This window comes from Microcaecilia unicolor, chromosome 4 (assembly GCF_901765095.1).
Source record: "Microcaecilia unicolor chromosome 4, aMicUni1.1, whole genome shotgun sequence".
Taxonomy (NCBI): Eukaryota; Metazoa; Chordata; class Amphibia; order Gymnophiona; family Siphonopidae; genus Microcaecilia; species Microcaecilia unicolor.
Genome location: NC_044034.1, coordinates 28639760 through 28667502, shown reverse-complemented (window position 1 = coordinate 28667502; position 27743 = coordinate 28639760). Strand labels below are relative to the sequence as shown.

The following is a 27743-nucleotide window of genomic DNA, read 5'->3' as shown; positions in this document are numbered from 1 at the left end:
TTATTGACATTAATTGGCACTAATTTGGACTTACACACACATCTGCCCAAAGTGTCTCATGCATAGCCCAAAAAGTGGCGTGGCCGTGGGAGGGGCATGGGGTGTTCCGAACATTTAGGTGCAGTGTGTGTTAGAATTCCAGGGTTCCGTGCCCAACTTGCACGCCAGGATCCGCACCAGGTTTCAACAGGTGTAAATTCTCACGCTCAAAATTGGGCACAGGAATTGGGCGGTGGACGCTAATCTAAAAAGGGCGCTTTTCGCGGCGTGCCATTTATAGAATACAAGTTTCACGCGGATATTTCTGGCACCTAAATTTGGGCAAAACAGCAAAAGTAGAGGCTGACAAATGCGCAAACCAATAGGGAGATAGTATTTCAAAAAACAGTTTATTCAGAATGTTCATATCAAGGACCCGACACGGTCCGTGTTTCGGTGCCAAAGCGCCTGCCTCAGGGGTCACAAACAACTTTCTACAAGAAACACAGGACAAATTGAAAAGATTTTTAAAAACATAATATTAAGAGATGTCAAATAAAATATATCTACCTTAATAAAATATATAGCCAAACATATATGGACATTCATAATAGTATTGCACATTTGTAAATATATAATGATAAATTGTGTAAAAAAAATTGTAATATATTATAATTATGTGAGCAGATATTATGGACAGAGAAACACACCTAAATTTGGGAACAGTTTCCTGAATCCAGCCCATAACGCGCACATTATGCATGTTTTTCAAACTGTGCCTACCCCTTGCACTCCATAGCTCGTTTGTTTTAGGACCTTTTCATTTTCTTTTAAGGTTTTCTTTTTTTTTGCAGGTTTTGTGCACTAATAATGCCTGCAAAGACCTTTAAAAAAAAAAGGACCTTAGAAAAATAAACTAGTTTACCACGTGATATATGCGTGGGTACGTTAAGTTTATTTTTACATAGACACGCAATTTGCATGTGTTGTATTCTTATGTATATTAGATGCATAAAAATATAGTAAGTGTTGACACCATCACATGGAAGCTTCTGGGTCCATGCCATCCAGTTTTTGTAAAATGCATATTTGTGAACTGAACACTCCAGCTGCATATGTCGGCTCGTACACATGCTCTATTGACAGATCCTTATCTAAAATTGTAGCTGGGCAGAGGCAACAAGGAAGATACGTTACCCCACTTTGTTGGAAGTTCCTTGTACCCACGCTTTGTTTATGAAATTGATTCTGAGCTGATGTATTTTAGCAAACATTTCAGAATTTGTTTGAGTTTGGTGATCCCTGACAAAAGCAAAGCCTAAACTTGGCCAAGTTGGATCCCTCTTCAATAAAATCTGTTTTGGTGAATGCTCGTCTGCTCGTCATTCCCTGGATCACCATTGCTGTTTGTGCTACTTGCGTGTTATTGTAGACCTTTTCTCCTGATTCTCTTCTCTTTATCGTGTAACTGTGTCATATTTTATCACTAGGTATGAAGTTCAAGTTTCTGGATGCTGACAAGATCCCTACAGCCTCGATGACGGGAGGATTGGTTCAGGAGTTCCAACACACGGTCCTTCCCACTGTGACTCCACTGGCAACGTTAATCTGCACCTTCATCTCTATAATGGTAACCGTGAACAAACATCACCTTACTGCTTTTATTTATGTTTCCTTTCCCCTCACATCCCAGAGGATTTGCTTTATCTCAACAGTATTGCCTTTTTGTAGCAAGGATATGAATGCCTAAACCATCCAAGCAGAAAGTCAATCCTTGGCATTAAAACTGCTCTAGAAGGAGTTAGTTGGGGGGAGGGAAATTGCTGCTAGTTACTACTACTACTTAACATTTCTAAAGCGCTACTAGGGTTACGCAGCGCTGTACAATTTAACATGGAAGGACGGTCCCTGCTAAAGGAGCTTACAATCTAAAAGACAGGTGTACAACCTAAAGACAAGTGTAGAGTCAATCTGATAGGGCAAACTATATTTCTCGAAAGGTTAGGTGCCGAAGGCAGCATTGAAGAGGTGAGTTTTAAGCAGAGATTTGAAGATAGGTAGGGAGGGGGCTTGGCGTAGGGGTTGAGGAAGATTGTTCCAGGCATAGGGTGAGGCAAGGCAGAATGAGCGGAGCCTGGAGTTGGCAGTGGTGGAGAAGGGTACTGAGAGGAGGGATTTGTCCTGAGAGCGGAGGTTACGGGCGGGGACATAGGGGGAGATGAGGGTAGAGAGGCAGTGAGGAGCCGCAGACCGGGTGCATTTGTAGGTAAGGAGTAGAAGCTTGAATTGTATGCGGTATCTGATCGGAAGCCAGTGAAGTGACTTAAGGAGAGGGGTGATATGAGTATATTGGTTCTGGCGGAATATAAGACGTGCGGCAGCGTTCTGAACGGATTGAAGGGGGGATAGATGGTTCTCATACCTGATTTAAGTTGCATATAGGACATGGGGAGCAGATTGAAAAAGTGGGGTTGGCAATTTGTTCCCTCTCTTAGTAGGGCACGTGTGTCTCTATTTCATGGTATATAACACTTGCAAGGTTGTTACACATGAAGGGGGTGGGATGAGAGAGCCATGGAATGCTTAGTAGTGAAATGGTAGACTTGATTGACGTTCAACCCTCACTTCTTCTTCTTATTCTGCTGTTTCATGGAAACAAATTCAAAAGTTCAAGACAGCTTAGAATGTACACACATAATCGGAGTGGAGGAGTGGCCTAGTGGTTAGGGTGGTGGACTTTGGTCCTGAGGAACTGAGTTCCATTCCCACTTCAGGCACAGGCAGCTCCTTGTGTCTCTGGGCAAGTCACTTAACCCTCCATTGCCCCATGTAAGCCGCATTGAGCCTGCCATGAGTGGGAAAGCGCAGGGTACAAATGTAACAAAAATAAAATAGATACTATTGGAGATTCTACATGGAATGTTGCTACTATTGGAGATTCTACATGGAATGTTGCTACTATTGGAGATTCTATGTGGAATGTTGCTACTATTGAGATGTTGTTGATACCATTTGACATTCTACGTGGAATGTTGCTACTATTGGAGATTCTACATGGAATGTTGCTACTATTTGAGATTCTACATGGAATGTTGCTATTCCACTAGCAACATTCCATGTAGAAGGCTGCGCAGGCTTCTGTTTCTGTGAGTGTGACTCTGGGCAAGTCACTTAACCCTCCATTGCCGCCATGAGTGGGAAAGCGCGGGGTACAAATGTAACAAAAAATAAAAACCACAAAGCTTTTGTTACATTAACTACATCATTACCCCACATCCAAAGACACTATAAACAGCAGAGTATCAGTTAAAACCTATCTTTAAATACATAACAAAATTCAAACCCCACAACCGCTTACAACCCCATAACAAATGCCACTGTGGTGATGATACTGAGATGGTTTGTGTACTTTCTCCATCATATGTGAAGTGGAATTTTAGAAAGAATGTCTGACTCAGAATATGGTCGTCCGTGTCGCTTGTTTTTTGGAACAGGATCTGCCGACAGCCTGTTCTAAAATACATGAGAAATGGTCATCCAAGTTCTGGCTGCTTCTAGCATGAACATCCATTTTATAAACAGTCAAACTACTACTACTACTATTTAGCATTTCTATAGTGCTACAAGGCATATGCAGTGCTGCACAAACATAGAAGAAAGACAGTCCCTGCTCAAAGAGCTTACAATCTAATAGACAAAAAATAAAGTAAGCAAATCAAATCAATTAATGTGTACAGGAAGGAGGAGAGGAGAGTAGGTGGAGGCGAGTGGTTACAAGTGGTTACGAGTCAAAAGCAATGTTAAAGAGGTGGGTTTTCAGTCTAGATTTAAAGGTGGCCAAGGATGGGGCAAGACGTAGGGGCTCAGGAAGTTTATTCCAGGTGTAGGGTGCAGCGAGACAGAAGGCGCGGTCTGGAGTTGGCAGTAGTGGAGAAGGGAACAGATAAGAAGGATTTATCCATGGAGCGGAGTGCACGGGAAGGGGTGTAGGGAAGGACGAGTGTGGAGAGATACTGGGGAGCAGCAGACTGAGTACATTTATAGGTTAGTAGAAGAAGTTTGAACAGGATGCGAAAACTGATAGGGAGCCAGTGAAGCGACTTGAGGAGGGGGGGTAGTAAGAGTAAAGCGACCCTGGCGGAAGACGAGACGGGCAGCAGAGTTTTGAACCGATTGGAGAGGGGAGAGGTGACTAAGTGGGAAGCCAGCAAGAAGCAGATTGCAGTAGTCTAAACGAGAGGTGGCAAGGGTGTGGATGAGGGTTTTGGTAGAGTGTTCAGAAAGAAAGGGGCGGATTTTACGGATGTTGTAAAGAAAGAAACGACAGGTCTTGGCGATCTGCTGGATATGAGCAGAGAAGGAGAGAGAAGAGTCAAAGATGACCCCAAGGTTTCGAGCTGAGGAGACAGGGAGAATGAGAGAGCCATCAACAGAAATAGAAAACGGGGGGGAGTGGGGAGGTGGGTTTGGGGGGAAAAATGAGAAGCTCGGTTTTGGTCATGTTTAATTTCAGGTGGCATTGAGACATCCAGACAGTAATGTCAGACAAGCCCGCTGAAACTTTGGTTTGGATGCAAGGTGAGATATCAGGGGTAGAAAGGTAGATTTGGGAGTCATCAGCATAGAGATGGTAGGAAAAGCCATGGGAAGAGATTAATGAACCAAGGGAAGAAGTGTAGATAGAAAAGAGGAGGGGACCAAGAACAGAACCCTGAGGTACGCCGACAGGCAGAGGGATAGAAGTAGAAGAGGAACTATGAACAGGACAAAACAAAGGAAGTTGAGTTCTTTGTGGCTGCAGAGAGGTTGCGGGTTCAAATCCCACTGTAGCTGTGACTTCCCTTACTCCCTCCAGTGGAGAACTTCTCAGTTGGAGCACCTTCCTGTAAACTGGACATGCCAAGTACTAGGTCTAAATACTGAGGTCCGTATTTTTGAACATTGAAGGCCCTTCCTCTTATGCAATCAAAGTTGGATGTCCATTTTTGAGCCCTCCCTAGTCCCACCCAGACCGCACACCTCCTGCCTTACGGATGGCTTTATAAAATAGGGATTTGGACATTCATGCAATATGGACCTCTAAATAACAGTTTTCAGAGGTCCAAACAGGAAGACCAACACTGAAAACCAATCTCTTCAAAGAGGCTTACCCCCCGATCCAACATAACTCCCAACACCCAGCAACACAGCACAACCAATGATCGTAATGGACAATATACAGTCTTCATCCCCTTTCGAACTTCAAGGTGTCTGACACACACCTACCTCATTCGACCACTATACAACCTATATTTGTTATCTACCGACTGGTGAACGCCTTTACGGTATTATGTAAGCCAACTTGAGCCTGCAAATAGGTGGGAAAATGTGGAATACAAATGTAACATATAAATAAAGAGCTACTGTAGCCTGCAAAATACCCTTCTTCCCTTACTGTCTACAGCACATGTGATTCCCAAGTCCATATAAGCAGCGGTTCTGCTTTTTATTAATAGACTAGTGAAAAAGGCCCGTTTCTGACAGAAATGAAACGGGCGCTAGCAAGGTTTTCCTCGGAGTGTGTATGTTTGAGAGAGAGTGTGTGTGAGATTGACTGTGAGAGAGAGTGAATGTGCGAGTGTGTGTGTGTGACAGAGAGAGAGTGAGACTGGGTGTGAGTGTGTCCGTGAGAGAGAGAGAGAGTGTGTGTGTGAGAATCAGAGTGTGTGCCAGGGGCCCCTCCCTCCTCCCTTCCAGTTTCAGGGTCCCCCCCACCCTCCCTCAGAGTTTCAGGGTCCCCACCATCCCAGTTCCAGGGTCACCTTCCCTCCCTCCCTCCCAGTTCCATAGTCCCCCTCCCAGTTCCAGGGTCCCCCTACCAGTTCAAGGGTCCCTTTCCCTCCCAGTTCCACGGTCCTGTCCCCTCCCTGCTTGGTGGTGGTGGTGGGGGGGTTGCTATTTGCTGTCAACTTAAGGAGACACTGCTTCTGGCGTCCAGCAGCTTAGTCCTGTCCTGACCCACAGGCAGCTGGAGCTCCCTCATACTCTTTCAGTGACACACATTGACAGGCAACAGCAGGGCTGACGCAGCCACGGGCACTTACCTGGATAAAGTTTGTATTGTTGACAAATGATCTGAAAATACAGAGTTTAAAATTGCTGTTTCTACCAGGTAGAATAATTTTTAAAGCTGTTTTAGTGATATTTAATTTAGATTTCATGATATTCATATGTACAGATGGGAAGCTTTCAAATAAAAAAGGTGTGCAGTAAGACTCCAAAAACAAAAACCTTTTGTCCTTTACCTGTTAAGGCGCAGTTTATCCAGTAGAAACAGCTTTAGACGTGTTTCAGATGGAAGAAGGAAAAAAAAAAAACGACAATGTGGATCAGCAGCTCCTAGGTGTGCTTGATTTTGAGTGTATGGGAATGACGGCTGTGTTGGTGAGTGGAAACAGAGATTAACCGATGGGCTTCCTTGCTTACAGTGTAGTTGATTGGGTCACTTCCACTCGTGTGTAGTAACAGTCCTGCAGCATGGCCGGAGTCGGGGAGGAGAGGGAGGGCGGCGGAACGTTGAGCGAGCGGTTGCGCGAGGGTGGGTGAGGGGGACTGTGTGCTGGGGACGGGTTCCAGCGGCGATTTTGCTTGGTTTTGAGTGTGTGGGAATGACGGCTATGTTGGGGAGTGGAAACAGAGATTAACCAATGGGCTTCTTTGCTTACAGTGTAGTTGTCGTCATTATGACCCGCCCTCGACATCATCACGTTTGACGCATGGGCGGGGCAGACACTCATGGAGGAAAAGCGATCTCAGCCACTTCACTTTTAGAACGTTGGGAAAGTGAGGCTTCATTAGAACGTTGGAGGTGCGTTTTATATAGAGAGATTACTGACGGTCTTGTTTCTGCTTGTTTTGTAGCCTTCTGTCTTCTGCCTTTGGTTTAAACCACGAGGGCCCCGTGGCTTTCTTCAGTGTCTAACTCTGTGTGCACTAAGCTCCTTCATGTTTGGCTGGCACGTGCATGAAAAAGCAATCCTCCTGGCCATTCTTCCATTCAGGTAAAGAACTGCCAGCATCACTACGTGGCGGAATTCAAAATAAGTGTGTCTTAGTATTTATTCCGTATTATGCATTTTAATGTAATTGTAGATCGCATTGAGGATGTGGTGCAAATAATTGTCTTATTCTGGTTAATGTAATGATTTGGATTTATAGATAGGAAACAGGATTCCCTTATTGCTTACGTTTTAGCATTTAACAAATACGCTTGCAGCTGTCTCTGAATCAGATGGCTTTGCTACATGTTCGTGCATGAAATCATCCAAAGAGAAGCAAAAACAGAACAGGGTTGTTATGAGCACAAGTTGCCCAAAGTGCTGTATTGGGGCAGATTGGATGGCCCACATACTGTAACCAGGTACCTCTCTTGTGCAGCCAAGGATAGAACAATCTCCTCCAGCCACAGGCTGCCGGTACAATGAAGAAATAGATGTCCACCAGTAACTTCAATCTCAAGGACTTTTATTCCATGCAGGTTTCTAGTACCCAGTTCCAATAGCAGCATAGCACATACCAGGATTCAATACAGGCTTACAGGCTTCAGTCTGGGCTCTTTATCCAGTGCACAATAACAGCAATTCAATTCCCAAGACAAACAGTTCTTTCATCACAGTTCAGTCACCAAGCAGCAGTTTCTACCTTCTATCCTCTTTACCTTCAGGAGAGTTCAATATTTTAGGGACTCCTTCTACCCAAGTGTTTTCCCCTGCATCAGCTTCACAGTGAATTCAATACTTTTGGGACTTCCTCTCACCCAAGGAATTTCAGCCTGCTTCAGTACTTTAGGGACCTCCCTGCCCAAGGGTTTTCAGCCTGCAAATACTTTAGGGACCTCCCTGCCCAAGGGTTTTCAGCCTGCAAATGCTTCTCTCCTTCTGCTTCTCTCTCCTGAACTGAACTGTACTCCTGGGACTCCTTCCCACCTGCCTAATCAATCCCTGGCTTCAGCTACCACCACCAATCATTCTCCTTCCATTAGCTTCCTCACACCCAAACCAGCTGAGTTAAGCATTAGACTAATGAGACCAATGATGAGCTCCTGCACACAGGGTTTCCTAACTCTCTTTCCACCTAGTGGCAGCCCCTCTAAACAACCTGCCAGTTTACACCCATGTCTTCCCTGATTGCAGCTAGGAGTACAGTCCGGGTTCGTCATCTCACCCTCTGGCTCCTTGCCTGCAATGCCTTCTGGGACTTGTATTTCAGACTGAAACTGCCTTAACCCAACTATCCTGGAGGTGACTTTATCACAATACCAAGGGGTCCTTTTAAAAAAGGACATTAAGCCCTTACCCCAGATTCTATATATCGTGCCTAGATTTCCACGTGGAAATCCATGCGTGTTCCATAACAGCGCGCATAACTTAATTGGTTAATGTATAATTATAGTACAGCAAGAGGCCCTCACTGGATGCCCACCGGAAGGGTGGAAGGCCAGATTTTAGGACTCAGGCTGTAAAAATACCAGCTAGGTTTAAAAACCTATGACTGGCTGAGCAAGGACTTGCTTTTCCTGCAAGTTAATATGTGTCCCAACTTGGGATCCATCCACTGGAATAGTGGTGGGTCAATTTACATACCTTAAACAGCTTAAACTGCTAAAAGGCACTGGCTAGGCCTGAAAAACTTATGACGGCCTGGTTGCTGAGCCCCTGCAGTAGCAGGATTGCTTGGTAAGCCTTATTAGAATTTAGTGTGACATTCAAAAGCAGTGCAAAAGCCAAGATCAAGGAATTGATGGCTAAAATCCTAAAAAGGTTGGTTTAGAACATGGAGTCTGTTGCAGTTAAAATGGCAGCCAGAGTCACAAGATATGGAACTGATCTCTTCATCTTAGAAGAGATGGTTGCACAAGATTAGGAACAACAGTCCCTATTAGGAGTTGACCATATTAGGAGTTTACAAGACAGGAAAAAGATTAAGAAACAGGTGGACACCTGACCTGTGGTTAAGATAAAAAAGTCCCTCTCCATAGACTTGTATGGGGACCAAATACTATATAAGAAATGCAAATCTGAGCTAAAATCGGAGTCTTTCCCCAACGAATCTCAGAGGGCGAAGCTCTGGCCGGTTGGACCCAGAATCTGACTGATGTGTGTACCAACTTGAAGTCCTGATTGGTGAGAATAAAAGACTATTTCTATCTCAATATTCTCTAGTCTCTGTGTTAATTTCTCTGTTTCATTTCACACCTTATATCACATAAATAGACTATCTTTTAAACGCTAGTACATCATGTGGGAGAATAGATGCCCTAGGATGTCCTTGGAAATTAGGAGCCAGAAAACAGAGGTCATATTTAGGAGACTTATTATGAGCCTTCTGAAACCCTCTCTCCACCTCCGTGGGCAAGGGTCCTGCGGGGGTCTAGAGAAGGGTAATTAAAAACAATAACAAGCCACTCAGTGCTGTTGATTATATGTTAACAAGCAATTGTCAACACTGATTGGCATTAATTAAAACGTACGTGCAGAACTCGCCAAGAGCATTCTATAACGTAGTGTGCATAGAAGGGGCGTGGAATGGGCGGGTTGTAGGTGTTCCGAAAATTTACGCACGGGGTTATAGAAAATACCTGCTCCGCGCCTAGTTTAGCCAACGGGATTTACACCAGGTTTTACTTGGCGTGATTGCACATGACTAAACATAGTCGCGCGGATGGGCCATAAGTGTATTCTATAAACCGCGAGGAAATGTTCTAGAATACGCTTAGGCAGAAATGTTTTCTGCGTGGATTTTCCAGGCGCCATATATAGAATCTAGCCCTTAACATGCAGTTACCGTGCACTAACAGGTTCCAGCAGGATGGCGTTAAGGTGTTTTGTGGCAATTTCCCTGTTGCTGCACAATAAACTGCGCATTAGCGATTTTTAAATAATTTTTTCTGGGAGGGGGCATGACATGGAAATGCTATTCAGCTAGCACATTATACTTAACATGTGCTACACGGAAGCACTAAGCGTGCCCTAAATAATTGGCGGTAAGTGCTCCCGGCTTAACTCCTAATGCTTTAGTTCCTCATCGGTCCACTGTTTTCAATGAACGTCAACAGTCTTCTTGTAATAATCAAAATAATTTTTCTTAAACAAAGTTTTGATGAAGTTAATTGAAAAAGTGGACTTATAAGGAACTATAAAGCAGTATAACAACTTTGGACTCTGTCCTTGGTTTAAGTGCTTCTGACGGTCCTATCAATAAATATAAAAGGCGAGTGTCGTACTCACTCGCAAATGCGCAGTAGAGACCTTCTCTGCCCCGCCCCCGCGTCAATACGTGATGACGGGGGCGGGTCAGAGAGGGTCTGTACTGCGCATTTGCGAGGGAGGGACACCGCTGTCGCTAACGCTCCCCCCACCCGGAGTCGCCGCCTCCACCCACCCTCCACCCGGTCGTGCCCTCGCTCCACTACTGAAACAGCGAGGGTCCGGGAACGTAGCACTGAGCTCTGCTGAGCTGCCGTTGGCCTTCCTTCTTCTTCTTCTCTGCCTGTGTCCCGCCCTCGACGATGTTGCGTCACACGAGGGCGGGACAGGCAGAGGAGAAGAAGGAACTTGGAAGGCCGACGTCGGCTACTCAGCAGAGCTCAGTGCTGCGTTCCCGGACCCTCGCTGTTTCAGTAGCGGAGCGAGGGCCCGACCGGGTGGAGGGTGGGTGGCGGCAACGGCTCCGGGGGGGGGGCGAATTCAGAGGGGGAGGGGCAGCGGTGAACTCAGCGGCGCGGGGGGGGGGCCTTTCAACCCCCCCCCCCCCCTTCCTATAATAGCCCGTTTTTACGGGCTCAAAGGCTAGTCTTAAATATTACCACATTGGTAGCTGGATTTTTCTGATTGCTGTTTTAATTTATCCCCAACCATATAAGATTGGAGTAAGTTATATCTATCTTATTTCCCATTGGAGCATTAATAAATGATGCACGGTCTGTAAAGAATCTTTGGGGCAGCCTACCTGAAATCATGTCTGTCTTTTCTTTCTTCTTTTTTTTTTTAAGCCTGCTTTCTGTGAAGAGTCGAAAAGAGGCTGGAATTTATCTGATTCTGGCAACCACCGGGCATCTTTCCCTCTTCCCACTTCTATTTACAACACCAGGTAAAGTATGGTGCATTTTTTTGTTTGTTTTTGTTTTGTTCGTAACTTTGATTTCTAAATCGCATTATAAGTAGAGAGGTGTGGTAGCCATGTTAGTCCACTCTTAAAGGTTATCAATAGAAATCAAACAAAATAAAACATGGAAAAGAAAATAAGATGATACCTTTTTTATTGGACATAACTTAATACATTTCTTGATTAGCTTTCGAAGGTTGCCCTTCTTCGGAAAGGCTACAACCATAGGCAGTCGGTGGCCCAACTGTTTGGGGAGGCTAAAGGGGGCGGGGTTAGGGGTGGGGCCATGGGCGGAGCTTACCTCCATAATTGTCTGACAACACACAGAAAAAAATAAGTAAAAATAAAATAGTCACAATTAATACCTTGTATTAAATTTAGATATTAGATATGTATCATATGTCAAAGAATAAAGTGGTTGCTCAAAGCATATACTAACCACAATCGCTCAACTGTAAAACACTATGCACAAATTTGTGCAAAAACACACTCAGAATCTTACTGTACCATAACACTAGGCAGACCCTAATACACCAATATACCACCCATATGGAAAATGCAGACCGTAAACAATATGAAACGAGGGATCATATCACAATTCTCAAGTAGAGCCACAAAACACCCTTTTAGGGTGGATAGTGTTCACAATGAGCTCCTTTTATTAACAACCGTATGTAGCAAGATTCCATGTTACCAATCCCAGGGACAGCACTGGCTCCCCCCATATTTATCTAAACAACAGATGATGGACTATCCCTCCAGGAACTTATCCAAACCATTAAACCTAGATATGCTGCTAATCACAGTAACCATATCCTCTGGCATCAAGTTCCAGAGCTTAACTCTTATATTAAAATCCAAAAACAACAACAAAAACAAAATTACAGATCATATAAATAGACCTGGCTTAATAATAATGAAACATTATGGATTCATCACAGCTTAGTCTTTGCTTACCAATTTATTAGCTGGTCAATATTTAGCCCACAGTGGTCAGCTGTTATATTTTGAAATGCTGGCTTTTTATTCCCAGATATTCGGCACCGCTGCTTACCTAGAAGACAGTGCTGAATATCCAGGTACACCCAACTGCTGAGATTTATCTGGGTCCTGGCTGATATTCAACCATACCCAGATAAGAACCCAGATAAAATTAGCCTTTTAGTTGGCCTAAGTTAGCGGCCAACTAAATATTGGCACTGAGTACATTGCAGCATTGCCCCGACTCTACCCATGGACTGTCCCAGCACTACCTGGTGCAGGGATAGTCTGCCTGGATACTCATGTTGAGCAGCTTTCTGGGAATGTGCCATTGAATATCTGGGTTTGCCATGATCAGCAAGATGTAACCTAGTAAAAGTCTTCCTACCTTTAACTTTCCGTTGCAACGACGCCGACGTCAATGAAGAAAAAGGCACTACAGGCTCGTCTCCGGCTCCAGCTTCTCCCTTCACACAGTGCCCCGCCCTCACGATGATGCATTTCCTGTTCCCGCGAGGGCGGGACATTGTGTGAAGAGAGAAGGGAGAAGATGATGAGCCTGTGAAGTGCATTTTTCTTCATTGACGTTGGCGTCGCTGCAACGGAAAGTTAAAGGTTAAAACGCGGGGGGGGGGGGGGGGCGGTGCCGGTCGGGGAGCCGAGAACGGGAAAGAATGAGGGAGACCTGCCTGCCTGGCAAAAGTACTGCATTTGTGAGGGCAGCAGCAGCAGCCAATGAAGTCCACGATTGGGCTGGGGAGGCTTACCCAAGCCTCTTATACGGGGCGCCTATGGCTACAACCCCAAAATAATCTCCAAAAATATTGCCTCCTCCCTCAAAACACCCAGGGAAAATCTGCTACAGTACAAAGAAAAAAAAAGCCACAGACAGAATCCCCCTTATAGTGACGTACAACCCAGAGCTGGAAAAATTACGAAATAAAAGATCTTCAGCCTCTACTCCAAGAGGATGAATTACTGAAAGAGACATTCCCAGCCCCACCAGTGCTGGCCTTCCGACAGCCACCCAACTTAAAACACAAGCTAATCAGAAGTAAACTCCCAACACAGACTGAAAAAAAAAGAGAAGGGCACACATCCCTGCAATATACCCAGCTGCAAGCTATGCCAAAACATTTCACAGGACCCCACAGTCATTCACAAAGGAAAAATATTCAACGTAAAGGAATCTTTCACATGCTCATCTTCCAACGTGGTACATATCATTCAGTGTAAAAAATGTAACGAAGGATGCTATATTGGAGAAACAGGCCAGATGCTTAAGACAAGATTTAATTTACATAGATATAACATGGGCCACCCAGGTTCCTACCCCTGTGGGGCAGCACTTTACCAGACCAGAACACTGTACCAGTGATTTCATAGTAAGAATCCTAAAAGGTAACTTTAAAGCAATACAGGAACGTAAGACCTTTGAAGTCAGAATGATTGAATATTTTGACACCCAACAGACAGGACTTAACAAAGATCTGGGTTTTCTAGCCCATTATAAACCATAAAGTTGTATTTCTCTGTTTATCTCCCTCTTCCCTCACCTACCCACACCCATCCTGTTAGACTATCAATGAAATGCTTCGATGTTCCCATGCATACCTCCTACCCACCCCTACCCTGTTAGACTGGCAATGAAATGCTTGGATGTTTCACTTATATATTCTGTCATCTTCCACATTTGCTTATTTCCGATCTGACGAAGAAGGGCAACCTTCGAAAGCTAATCAAGAAATGTATTAAGTTATGTCCAATAAAAAAGGTATCATCTTATTTTCTTTTCCATGTTTTATTTTGTTTGATTTCTATTGATTACCTCTAAATTGCATTAGAAATCCAGTGCAGATACCAACTCAGTATTAAACTAACATTCCACCTTTCTATTGACACCCCTCCCCCCACATACAATAATCTAACCCCTCCCCCAATTATTTCCACCCCCTTCTGCCATTCGCAACTCCAGTCCCAGTAATCTCTTACACTTCTCATCAGATTTCTAGGGAATCAGCCTGTTGGTGGTGGTGTTGGGGGGGGACCCTGATCCCCCACCCCCACACTCCTCTTCAGCAGATTCAGTAACCCTAAGGCAATTGTAACTGAACCCATACAACCTCCTCTTCACCAATCCCAACCCACTGACATGTCTTCAGAAGTCCAAATGCATACCAACAAGCACCCCCTGACCCCTCCCACTTCCCCAATCCCTTGGGATGTGTGCATATGTTATATCCAGTTCCTTCTCCTCCCCACCACTCAACGTGCTTTCACATACTGGCAGAACGGAGCCCATATAGCATGGACGGACGCACTCTGCCCTCTGATCAATCCTGTCAGTTTATCAAAGCACATGAGCTCTCCTGCTTTCAAGTATCATTCCATCACACTAGGCACAGCCTCCCATTTCCAGTATCTTGCCACCACCCGCCCTATAGTCGCTTCCCCTTCCCACTCCCTCCACCTCCCCCAGCAGACACACGAGTGGAGAAAACGGACACTCCGCCCCACTTATTTGCTCTAGAAGAGATCAGTGCTGTTTGCAATCTGTACTGTCAGTCGTTTCATAGAACTCTCCATTTATAGATGACTGTTCAATGTACAGTATTGTCACGTATTCAAAGCAGCAACTGGGTTAGTGAGCCCTTGGGCCACTGCCGAGGAGCGGCAGCGGCAGGCGAAACCACGCCACACCAGAGACAAGGCAGAACTCTGACAAACAGTTAGACTTCACCTGCACTTGACCACCGTTCCTCAGGAGTTGAGCCCCTGGGTGCAGGTGGCCGGCAGGACTTACCAGACAGGGCAGGACCTGGATCCCCACTAGGCTGAACCAGGACTGAGGGTCAGAGGTTCTTTGTCCTGCACACAAGGCTCTTCACCTTGGTTCTTCTTCTTATCTTTCTTCTGTCACTATTCACTACACCCCTACAAGTGCACTCCAATCTTTGGATTTCCATTGGTTAGTATTTACACCCCCTAGGAAAGCTCACTATGAATCGACCTGGAGTCTGGCCTATTATTTTTTATCCCCCTCTCTCTGGAATTGCCTGCCCCCTTATCTCCGCTCAGAATTATCATTTCCCAAATTTAAATCTCTGTTGAAAGCTTTTTACTTTGAGCAAGTATTTGGTTATCCATTAGACACTCTTCCCGTTAGGACCGGTAGATCTGCTTTACTGCAATAATCAAGTTGTGGGTTAGGGTAATTGTGTTCTTGTATTGATTGTTGCATGTCTGTTTTATCCTGTCCTATTATTTACTGGTGTCCCTTTCTAACAATTTTTTGTTTTTAATTTTTATGGTAAGCCACCTTGACCTGGTTCCACCCCAGCCTTCAACCTCTCTCTCTCTCTCTCTCTCTCTCTGCTACCTATTCCCCTCACCTCACAGGCTGCCTTTGCAGAGGAAACAGCATGTTTCCTAGCCCCCGCTGCGGTTCAGCTCTCATGTAAACTTGAGCCATGCACTACAGGACGTTCAGGCTGGTCTCACAGTTTCAAGTCCCATGAGACTCCTGAGCTTCCTACACCGTGCGGCTCAAGCTTATATAGAGAGCCGAATCACGGTGCAAAAGCATAATAAATGCCAAGTAGTGTTACAAAAAAAATTTGGAGGGGCAATTTCTAGGTGCCATGGAGGGGCATAATCGAAAGGGGAGCCCAGGTTTTCCTAAGGATGTCCTCGCAAGACGTCCCGGTGAAGGGGCGGGGAAACCCTTATTATCGAACCAAGATGTGCGTCCATCTTTCGTTTCGATAATACGGTCAGGGACGCCCAAATCTTGACATTTAGGTCGTCCCTAGAGATGGTCGTCCTTAGACATGGTCGTTTCTGATTTTCGGCGATAATGGAAACTAAGGACACCCATCTCAGAAATGACCAAATACAAGCCCTTTGATCATGGGAGGAGCCAGCATTCGTAGTGCACTGGTCCCCCTGACATGCCAGGATACCAACCGGGCAGTGGACTTCATAAATTGCTCCCAGGTGTATAGCTCCCTTACCTTGTTTGCTGAGCCCCCCAAAACCCACTACCCACAACTGTACATCACTACCATAGCCCTTATGGGTGAAGGGGGGCACCTAGATGTGGGTACAGTGGGTTTCTGGTGGGTTTTGAAGGGCTGACATGTACCACCACAAGTGTAACAGGTAGGGGGGCGATGGGCCTGGGTCCGCCTGCCTGAAGTGCACTGCACCCACTAAAACTGCTCCAGGGACCTGCATACTGTTGTCATGGAGCTGAGTATATTTGAGGCTGGCATAGAGGCTGGCAAAAAATATTTTAAAAATTTTTTTTGAGGGTGGAAGGGGATTAGTGACCACTGGGGCAGTAAGGGGAGGTCATCCCCGATTCCCTCCGGTGGTCATCTGGTCAGTTTGGGCACCTTTTTGTGGCTTGGTCGTAAGAAACAAAGGACCAGGTAAAGTCGTCCAAGTGTTCGTCAGGGACGCCTTTTTTTTTCCATTATGGGTCAAGGATGCCCATGTGTTAAGCATGCCCAAGTCCCGCCTTCGTTACGCCTACGACACGCCCCCAGGAACTTTGGTCGTCCCTGCAATGGAAAGCAGTCGGGGACACCCAAACTCAGCTTTCAATTATACCGATTTGGGCGACCTATGAGAAGGACGCCCATCTTGCGATTTGTGTCAAAAGATGAGTGTCCTTCTCTTTCGAAAATAAGCCCAGGATTTGTCGAGCCCTGATCTAAGGTTTAAAATACTAATGGTTGGCTGATTCACTGAATTTTTTTGTTTTCTCTATGCAGCCTAGCATCCTTCTGGCTATGGTCACCATTTCCAATAAAATCCCATCTTGAAACCCACTGCACTTTCTTTGATGTATCATTGCCTTGAAATCTTCAAACACTATCGCCCTGAGGTCCCTCTCCCAGTCAATGCATATCAGTCTCTCACCTACCATATACAGTTCCCTTAATTTCTACTCCCCATGTACATCACTCTGCACTCCTTCACATAAAATTTTAACTGCCAAACGTTAGACCAATTTTCAGATTTCCTAAAAAAAGTTGTGCAGCAGCTTGGAACCCACACCTTGAAAGAGACGACTGCCTCGCTCATCAGCAGATCCGTCCCAAACACATCTTAAAGTAGGCCTTCAACCACTCAAGCCAAAAGTTGACTAGATTGAACTGCACAACACTATCCACCCTCAGAAGGAGATAATTTCCTTTTGAATTTAAGTCACTGTTGCATGTGCACCAACTGAATCTTTTTTTCTTAACTGTTCAATTAATGGGAATATGTAGCCTCTTCAGCAGCCTCCTGTTACACCTCCCAGGAATTAAGGGGGCATCCAGGTGCGCAGCAGATGGGAGAAAAGCCTGATCTCTTATTTATATCCTGAGCTGGAGCTCAGAGCTAAAGGCTTCCCGCGGAGCCCCAGGAGACAGAGCATAGCACACAAAGGAAATGTACAGAAACATTTTCCAGAAAAGTGTAAACAGAGTAATGATGCTCTAGTCCAGCGTTTCCCAAACAGTGCGTCGCAGCACCCCAGTGCACCGCGGCGAACTCACAGGGGTGCCGCGGCGGACAGTTGCGTACCGAGGGAGGGGTGGACAGGGCCGGCGGCGGGGGAGCGTAGTGGCCGCTGTGGAGGCAGGAAAGAATCCTACTCAGATTCTTTCCTGCCCTCTGCCACTCCAGGAGTGGAGGAGTAGCCTAGTGGTTAGTGCAGTGGACTTTGATCCTGAGGAACTGAGTTCAATTCCCACTGCAGCTCCTTGTGACTCTGGGCAAGTCACTTAACCCTCCATTGCCCCAGTTACAAATAAGTACCTGTGTATAATATGTAAACTGCTTTGAATGTAGTTGTAAAAACCACAGAAAGGTGGTATATCAAGTCCCATTTCCATTTTTGAGATTCTACATGGAATGTTGAAACTATTTATAGATTCGACATGGATTATTGCTACTATTGGAGATTCTAGATGGAATGTTGCTACTATTGAGATTCTGTTGCTACTATTTGAGATTCTACATGGAATGTTAATATTGCTATTCCACTAGCAACGTTCCATGTAGAAGCCTGCCCTTGCAGATCAGCAACGCGGCCGCGCAGGCTTCTGTTTCTGAGTCTGACGTCCTGCACGTACATGCAGGGCGTCAGACTCACAGAAACAGAAGCCTGCACGGCAAGGGCAGGCTTCTACATGGAATGTGGCTAGTGGAGGTGTAGCCTAGTGGTTAGTGCAGTGGACTTTGATTCTGGGGAACTGAGTTCAATTCCCACTGCAGCTCCTTGTGACTCTGGGCAAAGTCACTTAACCCTCCATTGCCCCAGCTACAAAATAAGTACCTGAATATACTATGTAAACCACTTTGAATGTAGTTGCAAAATACCACAGAAAGGTGGTATATCAAGTCCCATTTCCCCTTTTCTCTTCTGTGCTGCACCGCTGCTGCCGGGTTTTCAAACTGGCTGCCAAGACTTCGGCGGCAGTCTTGCGAGACTGCCACCGGAAGCCTTGGCAGCCAGTTTGAAAACCCGGCAGCAGCATTGCAACACCGAAGAAGAAAAGGAGACAGTGGAACAGCAGAGGGCAGGAAAGAGTAGGATTCTTTCCTGCCCCCGCTGCGGCCACTACACCACCAGGGCGGCCAAGAAGGATCGAGGTAGGTCTTCTAGTGGGGGGGAGGTAGTATTACTGCGGTGGTGGCAGCACCAGCAGCGTCCACGTTGTCATTCTTTATTGTTGGTAGCATTTTTTATTTAATCTCACCTATTTTCAAACATGCTGGCTTACAGTGGTGGAAATAAGTATTTGATCCCTTGCTGATTTTGTAAGTTTGCCCACTGACAAAGACATGAGCAGCCCATAATTGAAGGGTAGGTTATTGGTAACAGTGAGAGATAGCACATCACAAATTAAATCCGGAAAATCACATTGTGGAAAGTATATGAATTTATTTGCATTCTGCAGAGGGAAATAAGTATTTGATCCCCCACCAACCAGTAAGAGATCTGGCCCCTACAGACCAGGTAGATGCTCCAAATCAACTCGTTACCTGCATGACAGACAGCTGTCGGCAATGGTCACCTGTATGAAAGACACCTGTCCACAGACTCAGTGAATCAGTCAGACTCTAACCTCTACAAAATGGCCAAGAGCAAGGAGCTGTCTAAGGATGTCAGGGACAAGATCATACACCTGCACAAGGCTGGAATGGGCTACAAAACCATCAGTAAGACGCTGGGCGAGAAGGAGACAACTGTTGGTGCCATAGTAAGAAAATGGAAGAAGTACAAAATGACTGTCAATCGACAAAGATCTGGGGCTCCACGCAAAATCTCACCTCGTGGGGTATCCTTGATCATGAGGAAGGTTAGAAATCAGCCTACAACTACAAGGGGGGAACTTGTCAATGATCTCAAGGCAGCTGGGACCACTGTCACCACGAAAACCATTGGTAACACATTACGACATAACGGATTGCAATCCTGCAGTGCCCGCAAGGTCCCCCTGCTCCGGAAGGCACATGTGACGGCCCGTCTGAAGTTTGCCAGTGAACACCTGGATGATGCCGAGAGTGATTGGGAGAAGGTGCTGTGGTCAGATGAGACAAAAATTGAGCTCTTTGGCATGAACTCAACTCGCCGTGTTTGGAGGAAGAGAAATGCTGCCTATGACCCAAAGAACACCGTCCCCACTGTCAAGCATGGAGGTGGAAATGTTATGTTTTGGGGGTGTTTCTCTGCTAAGGGCACAGGACTACTTCACCGCATCAATGGGAGAATGGATGGGGCCATGTACCGTACAATTCTGAGTGACAACCTCCTTCCCTCCGCCAGGGCCTTAAAAATGGGTCGTGGCTGGGTCTTCCAGCACGACAATGACCCAAAACATACAGCCAAGGCAACAAAGGAGTGGCTCAGGAAGAAGCACATTAGGGTCATGGAGTGGCCTAGCCAGTCACCAGACCTTAATCCCATTGAAAACTTATGGAGGGAGCTGAAGCTGCGAGTTGCCAAGCGACAGCCCAGAACTCTTAATGATTTAGAGATGATCTGCAAAGAGGAGTGGACCAAAATTCCTCCTGACATGTGTGCAAACCTCATCATCAACTACAGAAGACGTCTGACCGCTGTGCTTGCCAACAAGGGTTTTGCCACCAAGTATTAGGTCTTGTTTGCCAGAGGGATTAAATACTTATTTCCCTCTGCAGAATGCAAATAAATTCATATACTTTCCACAATGTGATTTTCCGGATTTAATTTGTGATGTGCTATCTCTCACTGTTACCAATAACCTACCCTTCAATTATGGGCTGCTCATGTCTTTGTCAGTGGGCAAACTTACAAAATCAGCAAGGGATCAAATACTTATTTCCACCACTGTATGCAGCATGCAGATATACACAGAGGAAGTATAATAACTGAATAGCTTTTCTTAGGTAGAGTAGTAATTTGTTATAAATTGTAATCACTGTGTCATTTGCAGAGGCTGGTTATAGGGACACCCTAGCGTTTTTTGTGCAGAGAAAAAGAGACCTGTGTGGCCGAGGGAGGGGGGGTCACGGAGACTGGTGTGGCCAGAGGGGGGGGGGTGCCGTGAAAAATTGCTTGCAGACGAAGGGTGCCATGAACTGAAAAAGATTGGGAACCACTGCTCTAGTCTATACTTTTGCACAAGGTGTTCATTGATGTGTAACTGTTTGTGAATTACTAGAAAGTTTCTTATGGTTAAATTCTAAGATATTGTGAAATATCTATTTTACAAATTTTTTTTTTTTTTTCAGAATTCCCAATAAAGATCCTACTGATGCTGCTTTTTACACTGTACAGTTTCTCCTCGCTGAAGACTTTGTTCCGGTAAGGGAAGCAGTCCTTACAGAAATACAGAGCCCTGCATGTGTAAATCACTAGTTCTGTTCTCAGTCATGTTGATGACTGGAAGTGTTACTGTCCAGTCACTATTCAGTACTATAGGTGAAATGGAACACACACTGTTGGGAGGCGGGGCTAGTGCTGGGCAGACTTATATGGTCTGTGCTGGGGCTGGTGGTTGGGAGGCGGGACTAGTGCTGAGCAGACTTATACAGTCTGTGCCGGGGCTGGTGGTTGGGTGGCGGGGATAGTGCTGGGCAAACTTATACGGTCTGTGCCAGTGCCAGAGCCGGTGGTGGGAGGCAGGGATAGTGCTGAGCAGACTTATACGGTCTGTGCCAGAGCTGGTGGTGGGAGGCGGGACTGGTAGTTGGGAGGTGGGGATAGTGCTGGGCAGACTTATAGGGTCTGTGCCAGAGCTGGTGGTTGGGAGGCGGGGATAGGGCTGGCCAGACTTATACGGTCTGTGCACTGAAGAGGACAGTACAAATAAAAAAGTAGCACATATGAATTTATCTTCTTGGGCAGACTGGATGGACCGTGCAGGTCTTTTTCTGCCGTCATCTACTATGTTTACTATGTAATCCTGTAGTGTAGCAAACATCTCTCTAAAGCCGCCATGACATCCGACACTGATTATACCAAATGTTGTCCTTTTCCAGAAAAGAAGGCCCTTTACTTAACTGGCCAGAAACCCTCTACCTCACTGGATTGGTGCCTCTGGAGGTCATCTGTGAAGCTGTATATCCTCTGACAGCCTGGAACGAGAGGCTTCCTTTCATACCACTGCTGCTGACCTCTGTGTATTGTGCGTTTGGCATCAGCTACGCCTGGCTGCGGCTCTATGTGACAGTGCTGACTGAACCGACAGCCGTGAAACAGAGAAAAGATCAGTGATGAACCGTTTTATTCTTGGGGTCTTTATCGAGCAGCTGCTTCCAAGAACAGCAGTACGGCCGGCTGCCTTCATAGACTTACACAGACATCCTCCAGGGCTTAAGGGCCATGGTAGAAATGAACTTCTGATGTACTCTATTCCAGTCTCTCTTCCCCACCTTTTCAATCCATGTTTCTTGCTGCAGTTCTCTTTCTCCTCTGTTCATGTCCCTCCACACAGCCCTCTTCATCTCTATCCCCAAGTACTCTCATTCGCTACTCCTGTCCCATTTCTCTCTCTCTCCCCCTCCTCCCTTACGCAACCCTTTCCCTCTCCATTTCAACCCCTTTAGCTCTGTTTCCTCTGCATCCCTTTCACTCTCCTCCTCTACTCCCATCCACTTCTTGCAACACCTCTCGTTCTCCTCCCTCTGCCTCTTTCCTGCACTGTGTGGTCTTCTCCATGGCAGACATAACAGTCCACTTACCCCTGGCAAGAGGACCAGTTCATTTTTTTGAAACCCAGATGCCCAGGGCCAGAGTGGTTCACCATTTTTTTTTGTTTGTTTTGGTAGCTCAGCAAGGGCAATTCTTATGATGATAATGATGATTTAATATTTCTATACTCTGACTATTTTGATAATGAAGCTTCAAATTGTCTCTGTGCTATATAGTTTTCTTTTATAAGGCTGTATAGGTATTTATTTATTTGTTGCATTTGTATCCCACATTCAGGGTCGTAGTGAGGGCAGCTGACACCCGGAGCAGGTCGCCGCTGTGCACCCCCCCCCCTGGTGCAGCACAGCGCGCGCACACCCCCTCCGCGCACACCCCCCCCCCCGGAGCGAATTCTTACTTGCGGGGGACGGGCGGGAGGGCCGATCTGCCCCGAGTGCACGTCGCTCGGAGCTGCGTCGGCTCCGCTGGTTCACTGCTCTCTCTGCCCCGGAACAGGAAATAACCTGTTCTGGGGCAGAGGGAGCAGGGAACCAGCAGGGCCAACACCCCCCCCCCCCCCCAGCGCGTGCACCCAGGGCGGACCGCCCCTCCTGCCCCCCCCCTTCCTACGCCACTGTCCACATTTTCCCACCTATTTGCAGGCTCAGTGTAGCTTACATAGTACCGGTGAGGCGTTTGCAGACTCCGGTGAACAAATACAAAGCGATGTTGTGGTAAAGACTTCAAGTCTTACCGCTCTGGTGTCTTAATGAAACTTGTCCTTACACATTGTTACTGTAGAAAATAGCTTAGGAAGTATCAGACATGTGCTCTTCCTGCTCTTGCCATCATCACAAAATGGGCAGAAGATTATCTTAGGTGTTGAACAGAAAGAACACAATCAACAAGGTACAACATATCTGTTATCATACACTCTCAATACAGAAAACATAGCCTCAGTGGTTCTACAATGCTTTATGGACATAACTGCAAAAAAAAAAAAAAATCATTGAGGAATAAATCTCTGCGTTGCCATGATGAAGGTCTAGACATGAAATGATTATATCATAACCATACTCTGTAAGCCACATTGAGCCTGCAAATAGGTGGGAAAATGTGGGATACAAATGCAATATATAATAATAATAATAATAATTTCCAGGCCTGGTTTCTGCTGCTCAGGCTGGCTGGAGAGGCTGCAAACTGGGAGGGGGGAGGGGAGAGCATCCCAACGTGCACAATAGTGACAACCACTGACTATATTCAGGATACCGATGGACCAGGTTCCAGTGTCAGCCATGATCTGCAGTGGCATGACTAGTTGGCAAAGATTAAAAGTGAAAGGGGGGAAATCCCTGGTAGTTTGGAATGCAGGTTCATGGTACCATATTTCATCATTTTTAAACACACAGAGGGACATTTTGTTCAAAACATCCAGAATCAGAATACCGAATGTAGCCATTTCAAAACAGCAAAACATCTTTTTTTTGAAAACGGAAACATGCTAGATGTTTTTGTGCTCTGTGTGCTGCGGCTAAGAAAGCAAATAGAATGTAAGGTATTATTAGGAAAGGAATGGAAAACAAAAATGAGGATGTTATAATGCCTTTGTATCGCTCCATGGTACGACCGCACCTCGAATATTGTGTTCAATTCTGGTCGCCGCATCTCAAAAAAGATATAGTGGAATTAGAAAAGGTGCAGAGAAGGACGACGAAAATGATGAGGAAAGGCTAAAGCAGCTAGGGCTCTTCAGCTTGGAGAAAAGGCGCCTGAGGGGAGATATGATAGAGGTCTATAAAATATTGAGTGGAGTTGAACGGGTAGATGTGAAGTGTCTGTTCACGCTTTTCAAAAATACTAGGACTAGGGGACATGTGATGAAGCTACAATGTAGTAAATTTAAAACGAATCAGAGAAAATTTTTCTTCACTCAACATGTAATTAAACTCTGGAATTTGTTGCCAGAGATAGCTTAGCAGAGTTTAAAAAAGGTTTGGATGGCTTCCTAAAGGAAAAGTCCATAGACCATTATTAAATGGACTTGGGGAAAATCCACTGTTTCAGGGATAAGCAGTATAAAATGTTTTGTACTTTTTGGGGATCTTGCCAGGTATTTGTGACCTGGATTGGCCACTGTTGGAAACAGAATGCTGGGCAAAAATGGACCTTTGGTCTTTCCCAGTATGGCAATACTTGTACTTGTGTACTGGAGTTCAAATGTACTGATTTAGGTAAAATGACGGAATATTTGAAGAAGGAGCTGACGGCAGGGGTAAGAATTGGATAAGTGGAAGTGCAGTGGTCCAAGCTGAAAACTAGTATAAATATGGCAACTGATCTTTACACAAGGAAAGTAAACAAAAACAGGAAGACTATATGGTTCTCTAAAGAAGTGGCTGAAAAAATAAGGGCAAAAGAGGCTTTGTTCAAGAGTGGTGGAGTAGCCTAGTGGTTAGTGCAGTGGAATTTGATCCTGGGGAACTGGGTTCAATTCCCACTGCAGCTCCTTGTGACTCTGGGCAAGTCACTTAACCCTCCATTGCCCCTGGTACAAAATAAATACCTGAATATATGTAAACCGCTTTGAATGTAGTTGCAAAAACCTCAGAAAGGCAGACTATCAAGTCCCATTTCCCTTTCCCTATTTGAGATTCTACATGGAATGTTGCTACTATTTGAGATTCTACATGGAATGTTGCTATTCCACTAGCAACATTCCATGTAGAAGTCGGCCCTTGCAGATCACCAATGTGGCCGCGCGGCCGCATTGCTGATCTGCAAGGGCAGGCTTCTACGTGGAATGTTGCTAGTGGAGGAGTAGCCTAGTGGTTAGTGCAGTGGACTTTGATCCTGGGGAACTGAGTTCGATTCCCAGTGCAGCTCCTTGTGACTCTGGGCAAGTCACTTAACCCTCCAGTGCCCCTGGTACAAAATAAGTACCTGAATATATGTAAACCGCTTTGAATATAGTTGCAAAAACCTCAGAGAGGCGGTATATCAAGTCACATTTCCATTCCATTTCCAAATACAGAAGAACACAACAAGAGGATCACAGAAAAGATTACCAAATTAAACTTAAAGAAGCGAAGTGGGAAAAACAGCTAGCAAAAGCACGGCAGAAGAAAAAAAATGGCTGAAGATGTAAAGAGAGGTGACAAAACTTTTTTTTAGATATATTGGGGAAAGGAGAAAAACTAGGAATGGAATTTCAAGACTGAAAGATACTGAGAATAGCTATGTGGAGAGTGATGAGCATAAAGCAAACGTGCTAAACAAATACTTTACTTTGGTGTTCATGGAAGAATGTCCTGGAGAAGCACCGTTCACGGATGAAAGCGTTTATAAACGGCTTGAAAATCTGAAAATGGATAAAGCTATGGGGCTGGATGGGATACATGCCAGGATACTGAGGAAGCTCAGATAAGTCCTGGCAGGACCTTTTAAAGATTTATTTTAATAGATCTCAAGAGATTGGAGAGGTTTTGCGGGATTGGAGACAAGCTAATTTGGTCCCTCTTCACAAAAGCGGAGTCATGGAACAAGTGGGAAACTATAGGCCGGTAAGGCTCACGTCAGTGGTAGGAAAAATAATGGAATCGCTGCTTAAGGAAAGGATAGTTGACTTTCTAGAAATGAACGGGTTACAGGATCTGAGGCAACATGGCTTTACCAAAGGAAAATTCTGCCAAACAAATCTGATTGACTTCTTCGACTGGACGACCAAAGAACTGGATGAAGGACGTGATAGATGTGATCTACTTGGATTTCAGCAAAGCCTTTGATACAGTCCTTCACAGAAGAGTCATGAACAAGCTGAGTGGGGTGAACTTAGAACCCAAAGTGCTGAACTGAATTGGAAACTGGTTGACTGACAGGTGGCAGAGGGGTGGTGGTAAATGGAATCGGATCGGAGGAAAGGAAGGTGAGTAGTGGAGTGCCTCAGGGGTCAGTGCTGGAGCTGATTCTGTTTAATATATTTGTGAGAGACATTGCTGTAGGGTTAGAAGGAAACGTTTTTCCTTTTTGCGGATGACACGAAGATAACTAATATAGTGGATACCCTGGAGAGAGTAGAAACCATGAGAAGGGATCTCCAAACGTTAGGAGAATGGTTGAAGGTCTAGCAGTTACAATTTAATCCAAATACTATAGAACAGAGAAAGTAAAAAATACACTACCTGTGCTCAAATATAATACCCCAAAATATCACATGGAAAATATTATCAATAAACATCAAAAGTCTAAATCATAACCTATAAACTTAATAAAATAACCCATATTCGTCATAAAAATAAACAATAAAAATTGTATATGTATTGTATATGGGAATGAAAGTGTTACAGTGACCAACAAAAGATATCATGTAAACATTTATTATAAAAATAGCAAAGATACATACTATTATCCCCACATTCAAACAACCAGAAGCTGTAGTATAGTCTAATAGTACTCTGCAGTCTGATCTGATCACCTCTATACACTTGGACCTCAAAAAAAGCCATGATTTATGTGAAGCCTAAAGCTCCATCCCAGTTCAGTATATCTGTGATTAGTCCAAGCACCGATTCACTTTCACTGGCATATGCCGCCCTTAAGGTGATTTATCATGATGGCATTATCCTTAAGCAGCTCTAAATCATGTAATTCCAAAATCACAGATCACACTGTCAGTTCCAGCTTCCATCGCTTCTAAGGGTCTCTCAAAACTCCAGTATGACTGCTTAATAATTATGATTACACTGCGTTTCCTTGACTCTGGCCGAGTTTTGCATCAAACTTTTTCAAAAGGATACGCTGTGAAAACACATGCATGACATCACATTACCCCCTAGAACACTAACGTTCCCCCTACAGCTTGCAGCAATATCTTCAAAAAATATACTTAAACATCTTCAAACACCACATTTCTCAAACTGCTGTCTTCGTGACTGTTGATCCCGAATGGGAATCCAGTCCACAATGCATTTCACCATGTAGCTGTGTGCTTACGCTACAGAACCTGAGATATTTAATGCCTAAATCAGGTATGCAAGAAATCAATCAATCCATTCATTTTCCTTGTTCAATTCCCCCCAGTTGTGTAGTGCTCCACAAATATATAAACCTCTGTTCCGTATGAATCAATATATCAGGATCCATTTTGCTCATATAAGTACATATACCATTTTTATTGTTGCTATGCCATATGATTCTTATATTCCGCTAAATTCAAAAGAGATTCTAAGCGGATTACAAACAATAAGTCCTTTTTCAGGAGAGTTTACAGTTGCATATCTAATACATTAAAACTAAAAAAATACATGATGAAAGGGGGGTATTAAGGTTATGATTTAGAATTTTGATGTTTATTGATATTTTTCCTGTGATATTTTGGGGAGTTAAATTTTAATGCCAAGAAGAGCAGAGTGATGCACTTGGGGTGCAGAAATCTAAAAGAGATGTATCGGATAGGAGGGGAGAGATT

At 45.0% G+C, this 27743-nt stretch overlaps 1 protein-coding gene across 1 annotated transcript in view; it reads left to right on the top strand.

Annotated features, from left to right (window-relative positions):
• The window catches only part of ALG8 (ALG8 alpha-1,3-glucosyltransferase), a 67161-nt gene extending 44663 nt beyond the window's left edge, over positions 1-22498 (top strand). Inside the window, exons 9-13 of the mRNA XM_030200085.1 lie at positions 1470-1609; positions 6880-7019; positions 11009-11106; positions 20875-20947; positions 21625-22498. Coding sequence (XP_030055945.1) covers positions 1470-1609; positions 6880-7019; positions 11009-11106; positions 20875-20947; positions 21625-21859 — 686 coding nt within the window. The 3' untranslated portion in view covers positions 21860-22498. The remainder of the gene's footprint in view (positions 1-1469; positions 1610-6879; positions 7020-11008; positions 11107-20874; positions 20948-21624) is intronic.
• Positions 22499-27743: the final 5245 nt, after the last annotated feature.